Here is a 22,198-nt window from a genome sequence, read left to right on the forward strand (position 1 = left end):
AAAGAGCTCTTCACTGGCCCAGAACATCAACAAATGAAACAAAAGCAACAATAATCCACACTGCTCAGTACAAACACCCTCAATAGTCCAAAGTGCCTTTCTTTGTTCAGTACAAACACCCCAAACGTTGAGAAATGAAACTAAGACCTGTTTGTTGCAGGCTCACTGCAAACACCACCAGGCTGTATGCTGAAAGAAAATCCAGAAAAATGGAAAACTCATGCTTGTTATCTTCAGTCCATCTCCCAAACACTGAAGATGAGAAAAAAAAAAAAAAAAGTACCACCATGCTACAACTCGATCCAAACTTTCAGAAATAATATATAATGCAACTTACAGACAATACACGCACTTGATCATTGTACTGTATTGTATTGTATTGTATTGTATCACCCTTTGTCAAAACCGATTTATCTGTATGAAATCAGGTTGCCCTCACCATCACTCCAGAGCAATGGCCACCCTTTTTTTTTTCCATCAGCAAAATATTTTGTTTTCCTATCAAGTGGATCTTTCAACAGGATTTTACCAAGGACAACCCTTTTCTTGCCATGGGTTCTTTCACATGCGCTAGGAGTATGCCACACATGGAATCTCGATTTATCATCTCATCCAAATGACTGGTGTCCGGACCATGACCCAAGATCCAGCAGAGGGGGAGAAAATGCCGGTAAATGTGGGATTCGATCCTGTAAACTCAGATTCTCTCGCTTCTTATGCGGACAAGTTACCACTAGGCCACCACTCCACTCAAACTGATCAATTCGTTCACGACACACACATGCGTAAGTCAGTGACAGGGGGAGACTTAACAGGTCCTTGGGCCCCTCTCCCCTTTCATTCACTGTCACACCCCCACACTCTTCACCACAACCACACACCCACAAAGATCACACACATGATGACAAGGTAAGTCTTCTGCAATAATGAGTGATACACTGGGCATGTTTTTTTAACACACAACGCATGTCAACACAGCACAGCACCTATGTGTTCTACTATGTATGCTGCAGGTCAACAGCACAAAGGGTTAATCAAAACAGATCAGACAGGGAAGGACCTTGGAAGCACTCTCAACAACAACAACAAAAAAACTCAGGCTTTCACTGGATTCTTTCTTCAAAGGGAAGCCAGTGCAGTTCTTTAAGTAACTTATTTCCATTGTGGACAAAGCTGAAACCAACAGATAGTGTAATTATTTGTTGACAATCAATGGTTGAGAGCAAGTCGCAGTTGTCAGCTAAAATACACACACTCATCTAATCACACAAACACATGCACATTTTAGACAGATAATCCAAGTCTGTCTCTCCCCATGCAAGCAAATGTCAAGAGTCCAAAGCCTTTCAAATAACATCTGTACAAGAGTACAAGTTTAATCACAAAATGATGTGTAGATCAAATACACAGCAGAACACACACACAGTCATCAATATACAAAACTGTCCACAAAACACAGGAGTAAAAACATTTCCCATCGCCAATTAGCTTTGTAAACTAAAAACCATAATTTTGAATAAATAAGTAATCTCCATAGAACAGTAAGCAAGCTGTACACTAGTGTGAAAATGGTACCTGTCACAAATATTTACTCCTGTCCAGCTTTTCTCGTCAGTATCAGTGTCAGGCAAGAACACAAATACCTTTTGCTTTGCTTCATTTCTTCACTGCACAGACATGTCTGACTATGTCCATCAGGACAACAAAGGAGGCAACTGCTGTTCTGACTGTCTGGACTGGAATCTGACTGCTTGGACAAGAGGGTTTTAGGACAGCACTGGGATGGTTCCCAAAGACCACTAACCCCCAAAGACCAACTAGCCCCCAAGGCTGCAGCTCTAATAACCAGTGCAATCTTGCCTCCTTGTTTGAGAGCTAAAGGACTGAGCTGTAAATAAATTCCCATTGCAGTGGAGAAGTATTATCAACAAGGTCTTAGCTGAGTTGTCTCCATACAGACTGGACAATGGTTTGGGTCTGGTTCACTTCTTTGACTTGTGCTCAAGTAAAAATCTTGAGCAAGTTTTCATCTACAATAGAGAGCTGTCTGTATTTCTGACTAACTATAAAAAGCAGAATTGCCTTTTCCAAACTCCCTCAGTTTATAGAGCAACTTTCACCAGCTGATCGACTGATTGAAACACACTCTTTTCCAAGGTAATTTCTCATTTCTGAGGTAACACATCTTGTTTTTGTCAACTTTAAAATAATCTGTCCAATAGGAAAGTGTTTGGTGAAGTGTTGAATTTTCAATGCTAAAATTTGTGATCATCACATATGGACAAGCTAGAGTCAGCAGGTGCCTAGAGGCAGTGTTTTGCTTTGGTTACTGTTTCTTCTTTGTAGCTTCAAAATAAAATCAACACTGTTGATGACATTTGAAGTTGAAACATTCTGTCCCTTTGTTTGGTATCAAAGGTGCTTTGTGCAGCAAGGTTACAGCACCTAACATTAGCAAACGTCTTCAAGAAGCATCTATGCCTGCTTCACTGTGCCTCCAATAACCCCACTGGGATATATGCACACCTGCAATATACTGAAATGAACTCTGCTGTCAACTCCATACATTAATCTTATTAACATTATACTGTCGTCCAAAGAGATGTTTTTCATGTTTTAGTCCTAAGTCTGCACATTCAATTATATAACAAAAACACACACAAAAAAAACCCCAATACCTCACAAAATGAAAAACAGCCAATACCAAACTGTATCCTCTGTTCCCTATAGTTTTACCATCTATATGCAAATCCTGCAACAATACTTATATAGATTTCTATAAATACAAGTTGATTAGCCAAGTCAACTGATAACAATGAACAGTTCTGAAGGTGGTGGTCTGGCTTACAAAGTATTCTGTTTTATTTCTATTTTGAGGGTCAATGTTATGAGAGTCACTTTGCATTTTCAAACAAGAAGAGCAGCATGTTGGGTTTGTTCAATTTACAAAGCAGTCCTAACATCACACACACACACACACAAACGCACACTCACACATGAGAACAAATAATTCACATGTCCCTTTTATTCACTGGAACTGAAACGAAAAGAAACCAAAGTGACAGATATGGGCAAGCCACAGCAAGCCTCATTTTCCACTCCAACAGCACAAAGAGAGCAGGGAAGGGGTGGGGAGTGGAACACAGCACTGGACAGCCTGACACTGTGCAGCAAGTGGGAGACTCTTGCAAAGAGTCAGTCCCTCCAACCGCCACCCTGACAGTCAAAGCGGTGAACATCCACATGACTGGTGGGTAAGGACAGCTCACCTTTACTGGGACACAGAGTCCTGCTGATTGTAGTCACCATGTCGTGACCACGTCCTGGCCATGGTTTACCTTCACTGGGACACACATCTCCGCACTAAACCTGTGAGGACACAACTTTTATACAGTGTGGTCTGAACGTCCTGGTTTGTGAACGAAAACAGCAGGGTTGTGGACAAGACAGGTCATCCAGTCAATACAGTGACTGACTAAACAGGGAGACGCTCGTTTCCTGCAGGACTCAACAACTCTCCCCCCAACGCTGTGTTCCAAGCTGTCAGATGGACATTCAGCCACCAACCATAGCCACACCCCTCCCCACACCCACACACCACCCCTGTCCCCACACAGCTCAGCACAAACTTCTCAAAGATCTGTTTTATCTTAACTACCAACCAAACTGGGTTGGTTTGTTTTTCTAAAGCACTCCTACAGATAGCACTTTCATACAATCTTCACTAACAACACAACAGGGAAGGAACCTGTAAAGATAAATCAACACTGAACAACTGACTTGAACACCTGATAAATTATGTACAGGTCAATTTACATCACAAATAAACAAGAAGACAAGATAAAAAAGAAAAAAAAAAAGATGGTGCTTAATACAGGCAACATAAAAACAAGGTCTATGGAGCAACAAGTGTATGGTTTGTTAGTGCTGTGAATTAACCTATTGATACTGTTAACTCTTTTGACAATGCTGTCAATCAGCTTTACCAGGACACACAACATTTACACACAGTCTGATTCAAAACCACAACTGTCCTCTGCCAAAATAAAATAGTCTATTGAATTCTAAGACAAAGAGATGGTTGTATATGAGAAGGACAACATACTAAACTGTACTTAAAAGTATCAAAGCACAATCAGGGAACACAACTACACACTGTACAATTTACAGATGACAAAACTTCCTCAATCAATGCCAGAAAATCTGTATAAAAAAAAATTAAATAAAAGACTGACAACTGCTGTCACAGAAAAGATGCAAAAAGTTCTTCAATTTTTGCTGTTCATTTTTTCTTTTTATACTCAATCAATACAAAGACAAAAACTGAAAGACACGCACACACACAGACAGGCACCAAAAGACCACCATTTTGATCAAGCACTTCACTTGAGGATGACGGAGGTGGACTGGTTTCACAGAACAGGCAACGCCCCCCCCCCCCCCCCCCCACAACCCCCACCCCTGATTGTGTCCCCTCCCTAAACACTGACGAGTCCAGCCCCTGCCGAACCTGCTATCACAGGACTCGCGTTCGCTTCTTGCCTGCCTGTGCTGCGTCCCTCTCTACCCTTCTTGTCCAAAGTCTTCTGTGAACTTGACCAGCTTCTTCAAGTCCTCCTCATTCACCGATGCTTTCTGCGTACTCAGCGCCATCTTCATGTCCGTCTGGAAAAGGGAAGCAACCACAACAGATTTGAGTAGCCTTCCAATGCATGAACAACAGAAAATGAAAAATGGTATTAGCAGTTCTCCTCCCCTCCATCTTTCTGTCAACAGTGCAGTTTTCTCCCCTATCTCTTTCCTTCAACAGTTTCTCTCCCCTCCCTCTTTCCATCAATAATCTCTCTCCCCTCCCTCTTTACATCAACAGTCTCTCTCCCCTCCCTCTTTCTGTCAACTATCTCCTCTCCCTCTTTCTGTCAACGCTCTCTCTCCTCTCCTTTCTGTCAACAGTCTCTCCCCCCTCCCTCTTTCTGTCAACAGTCTCTCCCCCCTCCCTCTTTCTGTCAACAGTCTCTCCCCTTCCTCTTCCCTCTCTGTCAACACTCTCTCCCCTCCCTCTTTCTGTCAACACTCTCTCTCCCCTCCCTCTTTCTGTTAACAATCTCTCTCCCCTTTCTCTGTCAGCAGTCTTCCCTCTCTCTTTCTGTCAACAGTCTCCCCCCTCTTTCTGTCAACACTCCCCCCTCTGTCAACACTGTATCCCCCCCCCCTTCTGTCAACAGTCTCTCAGCCCTCCCTCTCTGTTTCTGTCAACAGTCTCTCTCCCCTCCCTCTTTCTGTCAACAGTCTCTCCCCCTCCCTCTCTCTTTCTGTCAACAGTCTCTCTCCCCTCCCTCCCCCCTCCCTCTTTCTGTCAACAGTCTCTCTCCACTTCCTCTTCCCTCTCTCTGTCAAGGCTCTCTCCCCTCCCTCTCTCTCTGTCAACACTCTCTCTCCCCTCCCTCTCTTTCTGTTAACAATCTCTCTCCCCTCTCTTTCTGTCAACAGTCTTCCCCCTCTCTTTCTGTCAACAGTCTCCCCCCCCTCTTTCTGTCAACACTCTCTCTCCCTCCATCTGTCAACACTCTGTATCCCCTCCCTCTTTCTGTCAACAGTCTCTCCCCACCCTTTCTGTCAACAGTCTCTCTCCCCTCCCTATTTCTGTCAAGACTCTCCCTCCCCTCCCTCTCCCCTCTCTCTGTCTGTCAACAGTCTCTCTCCCCTCCCTATTTCTGTCAAGACTCTCCCTCCCCTCCCTCTCCCCTCTCTCTGTCTGTCAACAGTCTCTCTCCCCTCCCTATTTCTGTCAAGACTCTCCCTCCCCTCCCTCTCCCCTCTCTCTGTCTGTCAACAGTCTCTCTCCCCTCCCTATTTCTGTCAAGACTCTCCCTCCCCTCCCTCTCCCCTCTCTCTGTCTGTCAACAGTCTCTCTCCCCTCCCTATTTCTGTCAAGACTCTCTCTCCCCTCCCTCTCCCCTCTGTCTGTCAACAGTCTCTCTCCCCTCCCTATTTCTGTCAAGACTCTCTCTCCCCTCCCTCTCCCCTCTGTCTGTCAACAGTCTCTCCCCACCCTTTCTGACAACAGTCTCTCTCCCCTCCCTATTTCTGTCAAGACTCTCTCTCCCCTCCCTCTCTCTCGCTGTCAACAGTCTCTCTCCCCTCCATATTTCTGTCAAGACTCTCTCTCCCCTCCCTCTCTCTTTCTGTCAACAGTCTTTCTCCCCTCCCTCTTTCTGTCAAGACTCTCTCTCCCCTCCCTCTCCCCTCTCTCTGTCAACAGTCTCTCTCCCCTCCCTCTCTCTGTCAAGACTCTCTCTCCCCTCCCTCTTTCTGTCAAGACTCTCTCTCCCCTCCCTCTTTCTGTCAAGACTCTCTCTCCCCTCCCTCCCTCTGTCAACAGTCTCTCTCCCCTCCCTCTTTCCATCAACAGTCTCTTTCCCCTCTTTCTTTCCGTCAATGGTCTCTCTCCCCTCCCTCTTTCCATCAACAGTCTAACCATCTATCAACAAAACAGCTCCAGCCCAACATCGCTCTTTCCACCTTCGGTTTCTCCAACCTTCTAATATACATAAGTTGTGTCTTTCACCCCTTTGGTTCACAAGTTTGGCATGACGTGTGAAAGCCTGGTGTGACAGGGCTTTCATCTGTCTCCACACAAAGATTCACCTCTACATATTACTGTCATTGTAAACAAAAACAGCAGCAAGATTCAAAGACTGAATAACAGGAATAAAAGGAAAAAAGTTCGTTTTCTCCGCATAGGCAGATAGTAGTTTGCACAGGACAGGAATGTCAGACCCCTGCCGGAGTCTGCACTAGTTGGGTCACGGTTAAGTATGTGTAATTAAACAAATGTTTAAATATTTCTTATATATACAAAGAGAGAGAGACAGACACACACACACAGAGGTAGAGGGATCGTTTCAAGTTAGCTTACTTCTAAGATTAACTGAACAGGGAAAAGAAAATTTTTTTCAAAATTATACCATTGATCGTTAAAAGGTGATGGCAATTACTGGTCTTTATTGGATACTTAACATCCAAGAAAACCTGCCAAAAGAATACACCTACCATGCTGATGATTTTTTCTCTCTCAAAAGAACAATCGCATCGAAGCATGCATGCATGCATGCACGCGAGCACACACACACACACACACACACACACACACAGTCTCACCATGGTGACGACAGGCTCACACAGCTTGTCCCCAGGCACATCCATCCAATTCATCTCCACAGCCCCCGGGGCGCCGGGAGAACAGGGGGTCAACAGGTCCTCCACAATGTGGTTCGGGTCTGCACGACTTGGACCTCGCACCTGTCGCATCATCACACCCTTTGATAACACTGCTCTTGTCATCAGGTTACCTATTTATCACCTGTCACATCATCACACCCATTCATAACACTGTTCCTGTCATCAGGTTACCTATTTATCATCTGTCGCATCATCACACCCATTCATAACACTGTTCCTGTCATCAGGTTACCTATTTATCACCTGTCACATCGTCACACCCATTCATAACACTGTTCCTGTCATCAGGTTACCTATTTATCACCTGTCACATCATCACACCCATTCATAACACTGTTCCTGTCATCAGGTTACCTATTTATCACCTGTCACATCATCACACCCATTGATAACACTGTTCCTGTCATCAGGTTACCTATTTATCACCTGTCACATCATCACACCCATTGATAACACTGTTCCTGTCATCAGGTTACACATTTATCACCTGTCACATCATCACACCCATTCATAACACTGTTCCTGTCATCAGGTTACACATTTATCACCTGTTGCATCATCACACCCATTGATAACACTGTTCCTGTCATCAGGTTACCTATTTATCACCTGTCACATCATCACACCCATTGATAACACTGTTACTGTCATCAGGTTACCTATTTATCACCTGTCACATCATCACACCCATTGATAACACTGTTCCTGTCATCAGGTTACACATTTATCACCTGTCACATCATCACACCCATTGATAACACTGCTCTTGTCATCAGGTTACACATTTATCACCTGTTGCATCATCACATCCATTCATAACACTGTTACTGTCATCAGGTTACCTATTTATCACCTGTCACATCGTCACACCCATTCATAACACTGTTCCTGTCATCAGGTTACCTATTTATCACCTGTCACATCATCACACCCATTCATAACACTGTTCCTGTCATCAGGTTACCTATTTATCACCTGTCACATCGTCACACCCATTGATAACACTGTTCCTGTCATCAGGTTACACATTTATCACCTGTTGCATCATCACATCCATTCATAACACTGTTCCTGTCATCAGGTTACACATTTATCACCTGTTGCATCATCACATCCATTCATAACACTGTTCCTGTCATCAGGTTACACATTTATCACCTGTCACATCATCACATCCATTGATAACACTGTTCCTGTCATCAGGTTACACATTTATCACCTGTTGCATCATCACATCCATTCATAACTCTTCTTCTTCTGCGTTCGTGGGCTGCAACTCCCACGTTCACTCGCATGTACACAAGTGGGCTTTTACGTGCATGACCGTTTTTATCCTGCCATGTAGGCAGCCATACTCCGCTTTCAGGGGTGTGCATGCTGGGTATGTTCGTTTCCATAACCCACCGAACGCTGACATGGATTACAGGATCTTTAATGTGAGTATTTGATCTTCTGCATGCATTTACACATGAAGGGGGTTCAGGCACTAGCAGGTCTGCACATATGTTGACCTGGGAGATCGTAAAAATCTCCACCCTTTACCCACCAGGCGCCTTCACTGTGATTCGAACCCGGGACCCTCAGACTGAAAGTCCAACGCTTTAACCACTCGGCTATTGCACCCGTCTTCCATTCATAACACTGTTCCTGTCATCAGGTTACCTATTTATCACCTGTCACATCATCACACCCATTCATAACACTGTTCCTGTCATCAGGTTACCTATTTATCACCTGTCGCATCATCACACCCATTCATAACACTGTTCCTGTCATCAGGTTACCTATTTATCACCTGTCACATCATCACACCCACTGATAACACTGTACCTGTCATCAGGTTACCTATTTATCACCTGTCACATCATCACACCCATTCATAACACTGCTCTTGTCATCAGGTTACCTATTTATCACCTGTCACATCATCACACCCATTCATAACACTGTTCCTGTCATCAGGTTACCTATTTATCACCTGTCACATCATCACACCCATTCATAACACTGTTCCTGTCATCAGGTTACCTATTTATCACCTGTCGCATCATCACACCCATTCATAACACTGTTCCTGTCATCAGGTTACCTATCTATCACCTGTCGCATCATCACACCCATTCATAACACTGTTCCTGTCATCAGGTTACCTATCTATCACCTGTCGCATCATCACACCCATTCATAACACTGTTCCTGTCATCAGGTTACCTATTTATCACCTGTCGCATCATCACACCCATTCATAACACTGTTCCTGTCATCAGGTTACCTATCTATCACCTGTTGCATCATCACATCCACTGATAAGACTGTTCCCGTCATCAGGTTATGCACATTTATCAGTCACTGATGTTTCTATCATGGTTCCACCTGTAGCAAATCAACCGACCACTGCTGGCAAGAGCAAGACTTGTCATCCCGAAAACCTGCCTCCCCATAATACATAATATAATGCACAAAAGAGGATTAAATCATGTAACAGAAAACTGGTCTTGGAAAGGCAATGCAACAAAAGCATATCCACCGAAAAGTACTGAAAAGAAAAAAAACCCTAACCTAAAAGCAGTCATCCAATCCTCCTCCAATGGAAGGCCACTCCAAGCAGATGCAGTGAAAAGCTCACAGGTTCTTTTCTTTCATGTCAATCAACTGTAAATCATCCCCACTGCTGTTACTACACAGGAAAAAACCCACAAAAGTCACTCACCCTTCTGAAGTGTGTGGCGGTCTGCACTTTCCTCACTGGCTGCATCAGTGCATCACGAACGACGATGCCAATATCAGCCCCTGAATACCTGCCACAGAAATCACACTTGTCGTATAACACACCTGCTCACACCCTGAATACCTGCCACATACACCCCACCTGTTGTACCACACACCTGCTCACACCCTGCACAAACCATCCCCCTTCAGGGTGTCTGTTGGTTGGTATCTGGTCCTCTAAACCTTCCTCCCACCCGTTCTTTACCTTTCAACATCGTCACACATAACAACTAATCTCCTGGTCTCTCTCTTCTTCACAGATATTGACCTGTACCAGCACACATGTATATCCCCTGCTCACTCTCTTTCTCTCTTCTTAGAGATGATGACCTACCGCCCCTCTCTTGCACATCACGAAACTACCATTTTAACAATCCTAAACAGCTGTTCTGTAATGAAGCATGACAATAAAACTGCTAAGGTTCAATTACACATGCACACTCTCAACACACACTCTCAAACATACACACACACACACACACACACACGCCACACACACAAACACACCACACACACACACAAACACCACACACACAAACACACCACACACACACACACAAACACCACACACACACACACACCACAAACACACACCACACACACACACAAACACCACACACACACACACATGCCACAAACACACACCACCCACACACACCACACACACTGACCCCTCAGTGCGCTGGCCCAACTCCCGGAGGTCAGCCTCAGTCAGGGAGTGTGCGGTGGATCCCAGGTGGAGCTTAAACATCTCTGTCCTCGCAGGGGCTTCAGGCAGAGGGATGTAGATTCTCTTCTCAAATCTGCACCACACACACATAGCCAGTCTACCCCCTGCCAAACATCTGGATTTATGCTGGGTGTGGGGAGGAGTGGGGGGTGGTGGTTGTTGTTCGGGGGAGCTTCCTTCCAGCTGGATAAAGCTGAGCCAATAACACTGTATTAATGGAAAGTGGAGGAGTACGGCCTTAAAAATCATGATGTCAACGATGCTGTCTTTCGACCAAGAAACAAGAAAAGGCAAAGCTTTCACAACATATGTCTGGTTCCCACCCATTTTAAAAACAAACCAAAACAAACAAAAAATCACAACAGAAACAGCTTCACATTTACCACACACACACACACACACACAAAAGGTCATTGCATGGCACTGCAGTGCAACAACCACATTAAACCATTGAACTTGAAGGTGCAGGCAGTGTGGTCCATTAATAAATTTTCTCTTTTATTCATTAACTGTGTACAAGAAAAGTAATGTCATGCAGTCTTTAAACCCCAACTAAACAAAACCTGATTTTCACAAATAGGACAACAATACAAAAACAACTCAAACAAAGCCTCATGGATCCAGAGTCAAACAGAATCAAATTTTCATAATAAAGAGGAAGTAGGAGAAAGAGACACAAAAAATGTATGTCAGCACTCACCCTATATTAAGGAATGGAGAAAATTGTGTATTACAAGGAAAACACACAGACTAAGGACTGCCAGAGTCTGCACCAGTGAGTCACAGCATAGTATGTGTACTTAAATAGGATTTTTTTCTCTTTCGTTGTTTTAAATAACTTGTCTTGAGTCTTTTCTTTTAAGCCAGAGAAGGAAATCATACAAAAGAACACTAAAAACATATAAATAAATAAATCTAAGATTCTTCAAAAAAAAGGAAAAGAAAATATGTGCTCCATAACTGGAATGCAAGTGAGACCACACACACATACACACAAACTTTCAGTTTCAAGAAGGTGTCAAAGCATGTGGACTGATCCATATACACCTACACACAAACAAATGACACACTGTCTCCTGATGCAGAACACAGATACACACACACACACACAAATGACGGACCATTTCCTGATGCAGAACACACACAAAGAGACACACACACAGACACAGACACACACACACATGCGCACCGTCTCCTGATGGCGGCGTCAAGGGACCATGGGATGTTGGTGGCCCCCAGCACCAAGACGCCTGTGTTGTCGTTACCCACACCCTGCATCTGCACCAAAAACTCCGTCTTGATCCGCCGGGCAGACTCTGACTCATTTTCACTGCGGGACCCACACAGCGCGTCCACCTCATCAATGAAGATGATGCTGGGCTGATTGTCTCGGGCCAGTCCAAACAGCGTCTTCACCAGTCTGCCCACAGAAAGCACAGGTAAACTCACAGTCAGCATGATAAAGACACCTCTCATCCATGGTTTTTTTTTGGGTTTTTTGTGTTTTTTTTAAAGCAACCACTTTACACATGACCTGTTAACACCATTAGAAAGCTGTAACAAAATCTTTAATCAAGGTTGTAACAAAATCTTTAATCTGTATTCACAAGCAACCAAAACAAAATCCACAATGAACAATTCCAAATGGACATAATACAATGTGTCAACCAATGGCTCCCTTCTGAGCTCCATCAAACTGCCAAAACAGACAGACATGATGCACAAAAGCAGGAGAACACAGACCAAAAACTTCACACATGCATTCCCCACTTCACTTTTAAAAGGTATTTCAAAACGCAAACCTTCAAGCATTTGACACGTCATGGCAAGAACAGGCTGTACACTGGATGAAGAACTTAAACTCACCAAGTGAAATTAAGAGTGAAACTAGGTGATCAACATAATTATTTCAGGCTGAAGATCTTTATCTCACCAAGTGAAACTGGGTCATCAACATTATTATTTCATGAAAAACTGTCACTGCCATATGAAAGATTTTTTCATGTTCAAAAACATGCATGGGTATTTGTTGCATGTATGAAGAATTATGAACACAAGAATTCCAAACTGTGTTGCGCAGTACTGCAACTATTCTTCTGATGCAGCTACTTTCTTCAGTTTTAAATATATTATTTACCAAACAACAAGAAAAACATACTCCAGCATTCTCTCTTCTTAAAAGACTGTTGAACATTTTCTGTTTTGCTTAGCAGTCTTCCCTTGTGAACTGACTCTTCTTTCCTGCTGCAGCAAATCCAGAGACCTGCTTGTCAGCAAGAATCTTCAAGTGTTGTGCATATTGTGCTGGTACAAGAATGTGTCCATGTGTGTAGCAGGAGGGGTGGGGGTGGGTGGGGGGCAGGCACATGCTTTGTGGGAAACAGAACATGAGGAGCTGTTAGGTAAGGATTTTAGCTAGCCAGGGGGACAAAGGGGACGTTACCTACTTCCGGGAGGTTATCAGCCGTAGTACTCTCATTTTCTCCGCATAGGCGGATAGTAGTTTGCACAGGACAGGAATGTCAGACCTGCACTAGTTGGGTCACGGTTAAGTATGTGTAATTAAAAATCATTGTGTTGTTGCGGTGTGGGTTTGTGTGCCATACTGACTGACAGAAAGGGGTTAAACAAAACAGCTGTAATCTACTGTCCTCAGCTCAGCAATATGACGCGGAATGATGGCCTAGAGGTAAAGCGTCCGCCTAGGAAGCGAGAGAATCTGAGCCCTCTGGTTCGAATCTTGGCAGAGTCGCCAGTATTTTCTCCACCTCCACCAGATCTTGAGTGGCGGTCTGGATGCTAGTCATTCGGATGAGACAATAAACTGAGGTCCCGTGTGCAGCATGCACTTTGCGCATGTAAAAGAACCCGCAGCAACAAAAGGGTTGATCCTGGCAAAATTCTGTAGAAAAATCCACTTCAATAGGAAAAATAAAACTGCACGCAGGAAAAAATACAAACAAAAAAAAAAAAAAGGGTGGCGCTGTAGTGTAGCGAAGCGCTCTCTCTGGGGAGAGCAGCCCGAATTTCACACAGAGAAATCTGTTGTGACAAAAAGAGAAATACAAATACAAATGACAGCAAAACAATGACAGTGCTCAACACAGGACAGTTGGCTGCAGTGCCTACTCACTTTTCACTCTCTCCCAGCCACTTGGAGACCAAGTCAGAGGAGGAGACGGAGAAGAAGGTGGAGTTGTTGGCCTCTGTGGCCACAGCTTTGGCCAGGTAGGATTTACCTGTACCTGGGGGCTGCACAACACACACACACACACACACACACACCTTTCTGGGTTACATGTTTAACAATATCTTTGGACAGCATCTCTTGTTGCACACAAGTGCCAACAATGATACTGTAACTTGTAAGACTATTTCCTACAGTTTGCAGTTGATACATTTCCTTTACATCTCTATGAATTAAGAAGGTAATTGCGTGACAGTGTTCTTGTTTTAAGTGTACAAGGGTGCAAGTGACCAAGATCTGGAAAATGAGTTTGGCCCAAGTTCCTCACTTACAAGGTGTTTCATGCAAAAACCCAACCAGTGATTTTTATTTTTCAACTTGTCATCTGAAAAAAAAAAGAAGTTCTAAACACGTGTGTGTGTGTGTGTGTGTGTGTGTGTGTGTGTGTGTGTGTGTGTGTTAGAAAAGTAACAAGTCTACTGCAGTTTTATGTTAATATTACTCTATGTATGGAATATGAATAGAAACAAAATGAAACTGATTTTTCACAGATTAAAGACTTCTTATGGGCAGGGGACAACAGGAGTGGCTGTGTTAGAGAGTGACAGGGAAAACTGCATTCATTACTATAATACAAAGTAACTTAAAAATTAAACACACACACACACACTCTCTCTCTCTCTCCCTCCCCTCTCTCTCTCCCCCTTATTTTTTCTTCTTTTTTCCTTTTTTTCCCTTCTTTTTAATTTTTTTAATTTATTTTTTTTTTATAAATTATTTTCATTGATGGCTTGATGTAAAAAAGCAATTGCTGCTTATTCAATTTACCATCATGAAATAAAATCTTGACTTGACTTGACACACACACACAAGCACACACACCCCCTCTCTCTCGGTCTCACTCCAACATTACTACTTACACCATACAAAAGGATGCCTCTCCATGGCTTTCTTTTGCCTGCAAAACCACAGAGCCACAAAAGTCCATTTTTACATTGTGCATGTGTAACAAATGTCAGTCGTTTGGTCTTGAGCAATAAAATTGTACCCCAAAAAGTTATTTAAAAAAAAACAACAACAAACACCTAAACAATACACAAAGTAAACATAGATTCCACAGAGTTATCAGGATAAAAGACACATTTCATCATTTTTTTTTTTTTTTATCAACCACTTTACATAATATCTGTTAATGCCATTAGAAGGTTGTAACAAAATCTTTAATCTGGATTCACAAGCAATTGAAACAAAATCCAAACTGAACAATTCCAAATGTACACAATACTCTCAACCAACCACTTCCTTTTGATTTCTGTGAAACTGCGAAGGCAAACAAAGAATACAAAAGCAGGAGAACACACAACACAAAAATGTACACATGTGCTTTCCCCACTTCAGCTTACAAAAGTCTCTGAAAACACGTTAAACTCACAACACACAAAGAGGTCTGCTGGTTGTGAGCACACAGACACACATGCACACAAACAACCAGCAGAAGTTCAAGAAGCACATAGGTCAATAAGATTGTAGACAGAATGGAAAAAGTGGGTTTTTTGTTTTTTTCAATATCTTATAAACGTCATTCTCTGGCCCTGTAGCCCTGTGGGAGAAAATCTAAGAGGAAAAATGGAAGGGCAGTCAGTTTCTTGAGAGATTTTCTGGTATTTTCTGTTGTTCTCATCCAATTAACTACCCCTGTATATATACTTAATATGTGCAGAACTGTTCGTGTAAACACGAGTTCCTTGTCTAGGTGTGAGAATCAGGCAGCATTATCATCATTATTATTACAATAAAAAAGTGACCAAGACAAGGTGGGGGGTGGTGGGGGAGAAAGAGGAGACAGGTCATGACTTACCTGTGAAGAGGTGAGGAAATTTGACAGGCAAGATGACGGCTTCCTTCAACGCTTCCTTGGCGCCGTTCAGTCCAGCAACGTCGTCCCATCTCACATTGGGTTTCTCCACCACAATGGCTCCTGACAGCAGTGAAACAAAGCTATGTGTCAACTTAGTCCTGACAGCAGTGAAACAAAGCTATGTGTCAAGATGTGGTCAGTCCTGACAGCAGTGAAATAAAGTCATGTATCAACATGGGGAGATTAGTCCTGACAGCAGTGAAACAAAGCTATGTGTCAACATGTGGTCAGTTAGTCCTGACAGCAGTGAAACAAAGATATGTGTCAACATGTGGTCAGTTAGTCCTGACAGCAGTGAAACAAAGCTATGTGTCAACATGTGGTCAGTTAGTCCTGACAGCAGTGAAACAAAGCTATGTGTCAACATGTGGTCAGTTGAAGTCCTCACAATAGCAAAATATAATTTCATGTCCACATGTGGTCAGTTTGTCCTGACAGCAGTGAAACAAAGACGTGTCAACATGTGGTCAGTTAATCCTGACAGCAGTGAAACAAAGCTATGTGGCAACATGTGGTCAGTTGAAGTCCTCACAATAGCAAAATATAGTTTCATGTCCACATGTGGTCAGTTCTGACAGCAGCAAAATAAAATAATATATGAATATGTGAAAGTGAAGTTTATCAGTATCTAAAGAAAACAGATTTTTAATATAAATACATAAAAGACAAAATAATATCAGTTTTTCTGTAAGGCCTTTTGCCCGCTGGAAATGGGGGAAACTGAGAGCCCCCAGGAATCAGACCCCTGCCAGAGTCTGCACTAGTGGGTCACAGTTAAGTATGTGTAATTAAATCATTTTTATCAATTGAGAGGAATTTTTAAAAACATGCTTTTTTTCCCCTTGGAAGAAGGTATGCTTTTCACCAGCATTTCTTGGTTTTCTATTAAAAAAAAAAAAAAAAAAGTTTCAGTTTTACAGTAGATGTCATTAAAGTTTGCTGTTCTGGAACTATTCTTCAACATGGAGAATGACACATTAAAAATGTCTCTTTCAGAAGATCATGTTTTATTCTCTTGGTTTTACCACTTGTGAAGAAAAAGAGCATGTAGACAGAGCTGTGCGTGTACTCATTTATAAAGGCTCTGGTTTTACCACTTGTGAAGAAAAAGAGCATGTAGACAGAGCTGTGCGTGTACTCATTTATAAAGGCTCTGGTTTTACCACTTGTGAAGAAAAAGAGCATGCACACTGAGCTGTGCTTGTGCCTATTCACAAAGGCTCTGACACACTCTTCACTCACCTGAGAGCTGGTCTGCAAATTTTTTCTTGTCTGGGTCTTCTTTGGAGTCTTCATCGCTGTCCGAATCCTTCTCCCCTCCACCACCACTGTGAACACGACATATGCTCAACTGCTCAAGGCGCTCCAAAGGTAACAACAGTTCTATTTACAGCAAAGTATGCCCACAAAAACAAAGTTTGACAGTTTAAAACAGTCATGCCCAAATGCACCAAGACACACAAAAATGTGTATTTTAACACAAAAACACATTCAGGAACTGGAAGACTTTTTGACATGTTTTCAATGTGAACAATAAACCAGTAAGGAGAAATGCACCATTACAATCTCAAAATAAGAAGACACTGCAATTTACTATCTTGAATAGTTTATCCCACTCAACAGTAGTCTGATTTTTTTTCCTCTTTATTCTATTTTGTTTGGCTGAATATTAGGTCATCCCACACAACAACTGTTTCATCAGTTATATATGCTATTCTAGACATTACATATCAACAGCATAGCAACATACTGATATTTTCTATTTTGCTCCGGTAGAAGTATGTTATCCCAACAATGAATGTAATAAAACCAATTTTGTTAATCAAAACATAGGATTATCACCAAAGCAATAATCTAATCCAATTAAATTAATATTGCTATGCTGAACTGTTAACAGTTTTGTCTTCATATAATTTTTGATAAGAAAACATTGTTATTGTTACGGCAACAGTCTGGTCTCACTCTGCTATGCTGAACTTACTGCTTTCCCTCACACAGACTAAATAGGATTTTACCCTTTTCAGCAAGTTCTGAAATCCTTCAACTATGTTCAAGCATGCAAACTCTGACTTACCCAACTACACTTCTCATGCTGCTCATAACAGATTGTACAGTTTTCTCCCTTCTCTGTAACAGCACGATGCAGCACAGCACGATGCAAACACTCACTTTTTTCCGCTGCTGTTGGTGGGTTTCTCTCCATCAGCCACTGGTCTCTTTTTGTCTTTCTTTTTCAGATAGGTCTTCAACTTCTCTGCACGATCCAAGTACTGTACACACTTGGCACGGATGCTGTCTTTCGCCTTGTCACTTGAGGCTTCATCTGTCAATCATATTTCATGTCTGTTATCATGATTAGCATTACCTTCCACTCCACATGTGATAAATAAACCCAAAAAATTAAACAATTTAAGCAGCTTCCCATCAACTTAGTTCTTTTCATTGATTATAAAATATGCTGAATGCATTCAATACAAAAATGAATGCACATTCAAAGGCTTTCTATCATATCCTTTTTTTTAGATTAAAATACACAAATACTGCTAATGGACATTCAATAATTCATTCACACAAAACAGCCACATGAATATTTGCATATCAATATTTCATATAATTAATAAATATGTCATTGTATTCCATTTTTACAACAAAGGTTATGATGTGGATGCATGTACAATGTGCATTATGAGAATAATATCAATGTACACATGGCATGATATCAGAGTATTGAAGAAGTATCACTTGACAGCAAAACTACATTTGGTTTACCATTCTAATGTCAATTACACAGCCTAATCATAATAGTGATTACTTATGATCATGTTATTAATTCATAACTTGATATTGACCCTCCCTAACAACAAATATCGTGTTCTTTTAACAGAATTCAAACTCTCCAATAAAATGAACTCATTCATTTTTATCCAACTGTGAACTGACATTTGATTGCATGAAGAAAGTATTCCACAGAATGCTCATAGAGTCTCAAAGCTTCTTCATAGTTCTTGTTCTTGTCCTCTTCTGTAGCCTTGGTCACCAAATCAATGGCTTTCTGTAACACACAAGATTCGAAAGAATTACAAATGTATTTTGGTACAATACTAAAATGAAAGAATTACAAGTGTATTTTGGTACAATACTAAAATGAAAACATTGCTGTACATTTAATATATAGGCACTAATTTATTAGGTCAACTGATTTCTGCAACAATAGCAAAACATTTCATTACTAAAAGTATGTAATTTCATTTTCATGCTAATTTTCATCAATTTATACTAATTTATAACATATACAAAATAATAATAATAATAATAACAATAATAATGAAGTGCTCTTTTTCCTGTTTCCTCGCAGAGAGGCTCATGGCGCTTCACAAATCAAATATAACATTGGCACTCCACAAATTAAATGTTACAAAAAAGAAGCAACACTCATCAAGAAAAAGAATCAAGCATGAAGAAATAATCATAATCAGCGCAGAATACACACACTCTATCTCTCTTTCTCTCTCTCTCTCACACACACACACACACTCACACAACACACAATCACACACACATGCGCACAGAGCAACTCCACCCACACATACTGTATACACAACACTGAATAAAAAGTAGTACATCCTTCATATAACTGCAAATTAGACTATACTGTTACTCAAATGCAAGAAAAAAAAAGATAAAGTTTTCAGATGGGACTTGAAAGACTGCAAGGAAAGGGACCTTTCGTGGGTCAGCAGGCAAAGAGCTCCAGATAGCTGGGGCTGAGAAACTAAATGATCGATGACCAAAGGTTTTCATATTAGTGTTCAGCACCCGAAGTAGCCTTTCACTGTTTCAGCTGAATATTGAAGTGAACAGGAAGACTGATAAGTTGCGAGAGAAGAAGAGAGATACTGCAGGAGTATATCATCAAAAAAGTGGTACATGAGCATATGACTATATTATATATTTTCCTCATTTGAATTTTTGGTTTCTAATCCAAGGTAATTAAAGTGCCTTCTTTTTTCTTACATGAAAAAAAGACAGATGTTCATACAGCTTTGGTATTCTATTCTTTTTTTTCTATCTTACTGTTAGTGTAGAAATTAGTAATTTAAACTTAAAGCATCGAATCATCTTGATTTAAGTTCACCTACATAATTTCCTTTTATCACTTCCATTTTTCTTTTTGATTGCACAATAACACCATAATCAGAAATTCCCATTTCTCTAATTTGTGTGTGTGTGTGTGTGTGTGTGTACATAGCTCTTTCTTTCAGTCTGTCATTCTCCAAACTTGGAAGTGTTATATTTTTACAGTGCTAATGCTTATGAAATGAAATACACTTTCCTAAACTTGAAAAATTAATGCTCCCAAACCAAAGCTACAAAATATATGGAGACTGTTCAGTTGCTATACAGTACTAATAGTAATACAGAAATAGTAATCCCTTCTCTACTAAAAAGTACTATTCTAATATAACCAAGTACAGTAGTGAAGTTTTAACTGAAGGTGAAGATAAAAAGCACTGAACAAAAACAGTCATTCAGAGAAGATAAAAAGCACCGAACGAATACAATCATTACAAAAGAAAGAAAATCATTATAATAAATTTAACAAACAAACTTGTACATTCACTGACAAATCATTTGTTTGTAACTTTGTGCATCCAAAATGAAAAAAAAAAGAAAAAATTATTCTAATGTTTTGATTTACACACACACACATTACTTCATACATACTGCCAATCCGATTCCTGGGATATAATTCCCCTTTCCATTCACAGTTGCCCATCTACCCATGATAACTGATACTTTAGAGGTAGTAGTACTGAACCCTCTATCTTGTGGCTGTGCTAACCACACCTGTCAAGACAAATACTCTTTTCTTCACCAGCCTGCAAACTTTATATTTCACCTGGAGTGTTCACATGATCATGACACCTGGTGTAACATGTGGTTTTGTATAAGGGTGCTGTATATACACACAGAGAGTCAACCAAGGTGTGTGAATGACTCACTATTTTCCAATGCCTAATTCTGGCATTCATTCATGTTCTAAAAATACATATGTAAAATTACTGACTTGATTTTATGCTCATAGTCATACATGGATCACAAAGGTGTGGGTTTCTGGTGTGGGTTTATTTTTGTTTTTTGTGGTAAACATGTAAACATAGTTGACTACAAACCTAAATCACATGTAAATTGATGGTATCTTTGACTAGTTTGTTTTTTTGTTTTTTTTTTCAGTCAGGAATGTAGCCCGTCACCAATGTCAGTAAAGCAATTATTTTTGTCCCCTGAAATCGGGATTTATGGAAGTTCATCTCTGAGAAAAAAATCATAATTGTAAGTCCAAGATTTTCTTATTTAGTTATTATACACTTGGTCAACTGTCAGTGTCACGCAGTTTATGTGAAACGTGAGGGTCCATCCGGGATAAACATTTATGATCATGAGACTTGAGTCTACGCACACTGTCAACACATCACACTTCCAGAAGTAGACTTTTTACTAAATGTTCTATAAAGATAGTGTTTGCTAACGCAAATGAAATGGAATCAATTTGAACAAAATCCGTTATGTCGTTATGAAATGATCTTGTCTGCTCTCTTCCTCGACTTTACGGTTCAGCTGCGGAGTGCAGAGCTTATGAAGCACAAATATAGTTCCTCGAATATTATGTCGATGCCACAGTAAAGTTTGTTTCTTACCTGTAGAGCGTTTGAATTCGCCATCAAGTGAACTATTTATTATCGAATATAAACACGGATGTGAAAACACACGAAAACCCTTTTATTGTTTTCGTTCAGCTCTTCCCAGTCATCTAAACATGGCGAAATACTTCCGATTTTGGTCACATGACCAGCCAGGGGACGTAACACGTTGCAACACCATCAACACTTCGAAACAGCGTTGACGTGTTGATCTCCTTTCTCTTCTGATACTCCGAGAGAGAAAGAGACATAAGCAATATCAGTTCGGAACAAATATTTTTTTGCTCAGGTGTTGACTAAAAAATTCTATTTCATTTTGCACAAACTGCAAGTTAAATTATACTAAATTCTCGTCTACTTAATTGAAAGAGTGCGCAAATGAGATCGCGCCCCTGCTCTCTATTATCTTCACCAAATCACTGGCAGATGGATGTGCACCAGACGACTGGAAAAGGGCGAACGTGACAGCAGTATTCAAGAAGGGCAACCGTAACTCTGCTGCTAACTACAGACCGGTCTCCCTCACCAGCATATGCTGTAAGATGCAAGAACACATCCTCGCAAGCAACATCATGCGCCATCTCAGTGACCCAACATGAGATACTTCATAACTCACAACATGTGTTTAGAGCCAGAAGGAGTTGCGAAAC

General features: G+C 41.2%; 1 protein-coding gene across 2 annotated transcripts; it reads right to left on the bottom strand.

Moving 5' to 3' along the window:
- Positions 1-1,351: 1,351 nt before the first annotated feature.
- Positions 1,352-21,688, bottom strand: LOC143300837 (vacuolar protein sorting-associated protein 4B-like). 2 transcript variants are annotated; one of them, XM_076614771.1, is made up of 12 exons: positions 21,546-21,688; positions 18,787-18,898; positions 18,016-18,169; positions 17,089-17,174; positions 15,787-15,906; positions 14,849-14,886; positions 13,875-13,993; positions 11,931-12,161; positions 10,683-10,814; positions 9,953-10,040; positions 7,162-7,302; positions 1,352-4,665 (listed from the first exon to the last, which is right to left on the bottom strand). In XM_076614771.1, the coding sequence occupies exons 1-12, from the start codon at positions 21,567-21,569 to the stop codon at positions 4,564-4,566; spliced, it is 1,347 nt and encodes a 448-aa protein (XP_076470886.1). In that variant the 5' UTR covers positions 21,570-21,688; the 3' UTR covers positions 1,352-4,563. The 2 variants fall into 2 exon arrangements, with proteins under 2 accessions (XP_076470886.1, XP_076470885.1); XM_076614770.1 differs by lacking the exon at positions 21,546-21,688 and adding an exon at positions 20,572-20,722.
- Between the last annotated feature and the right edge of the window lie 510 nt (positions 21,689-22,198).

This window comes from Babylonia areolata, chromosome 26 (genome assembly GCF_041734735.1).
Source record: "Babylonia areolata isolate BAREFJ2019XMU chromosome 26, ASM4173473v1, whole genome shotgun sequence".
NCBI classification, from domain to species: domain Eukaryota; kingdom Metazoa; phylum Mollusca; class Gastropoda; order Neogastropoda; family Buccinidae; genus Babylonia; species Babylonia areolata.

Excerpts from the sequence above, each read along its gene's own strand:
- LOC143300837 (XM_076614770.1), bottom strand. The coding sequence starts at position 20,631 with ATGGGTAGATGGGCAACTGTGAATGGAAAGGGGAATTATATCCCAGGA. Across the intron at positions 15,907-17,088 it reads ATTTGCAGACCAGCTCTCAG|GAGCCATTGTGGTGGAGAAA; the intron begins GTGAGTGAAGAG and ends CACTGCTGTCAG. Across the intron at positions 10,815-11,930 it reads GACGCCGCCATCAGGAGACG|ATTTGAGAAGAGAATCTACA; the intron begins GTGCGCATGTGT and ends TGTGTGGTGCAG.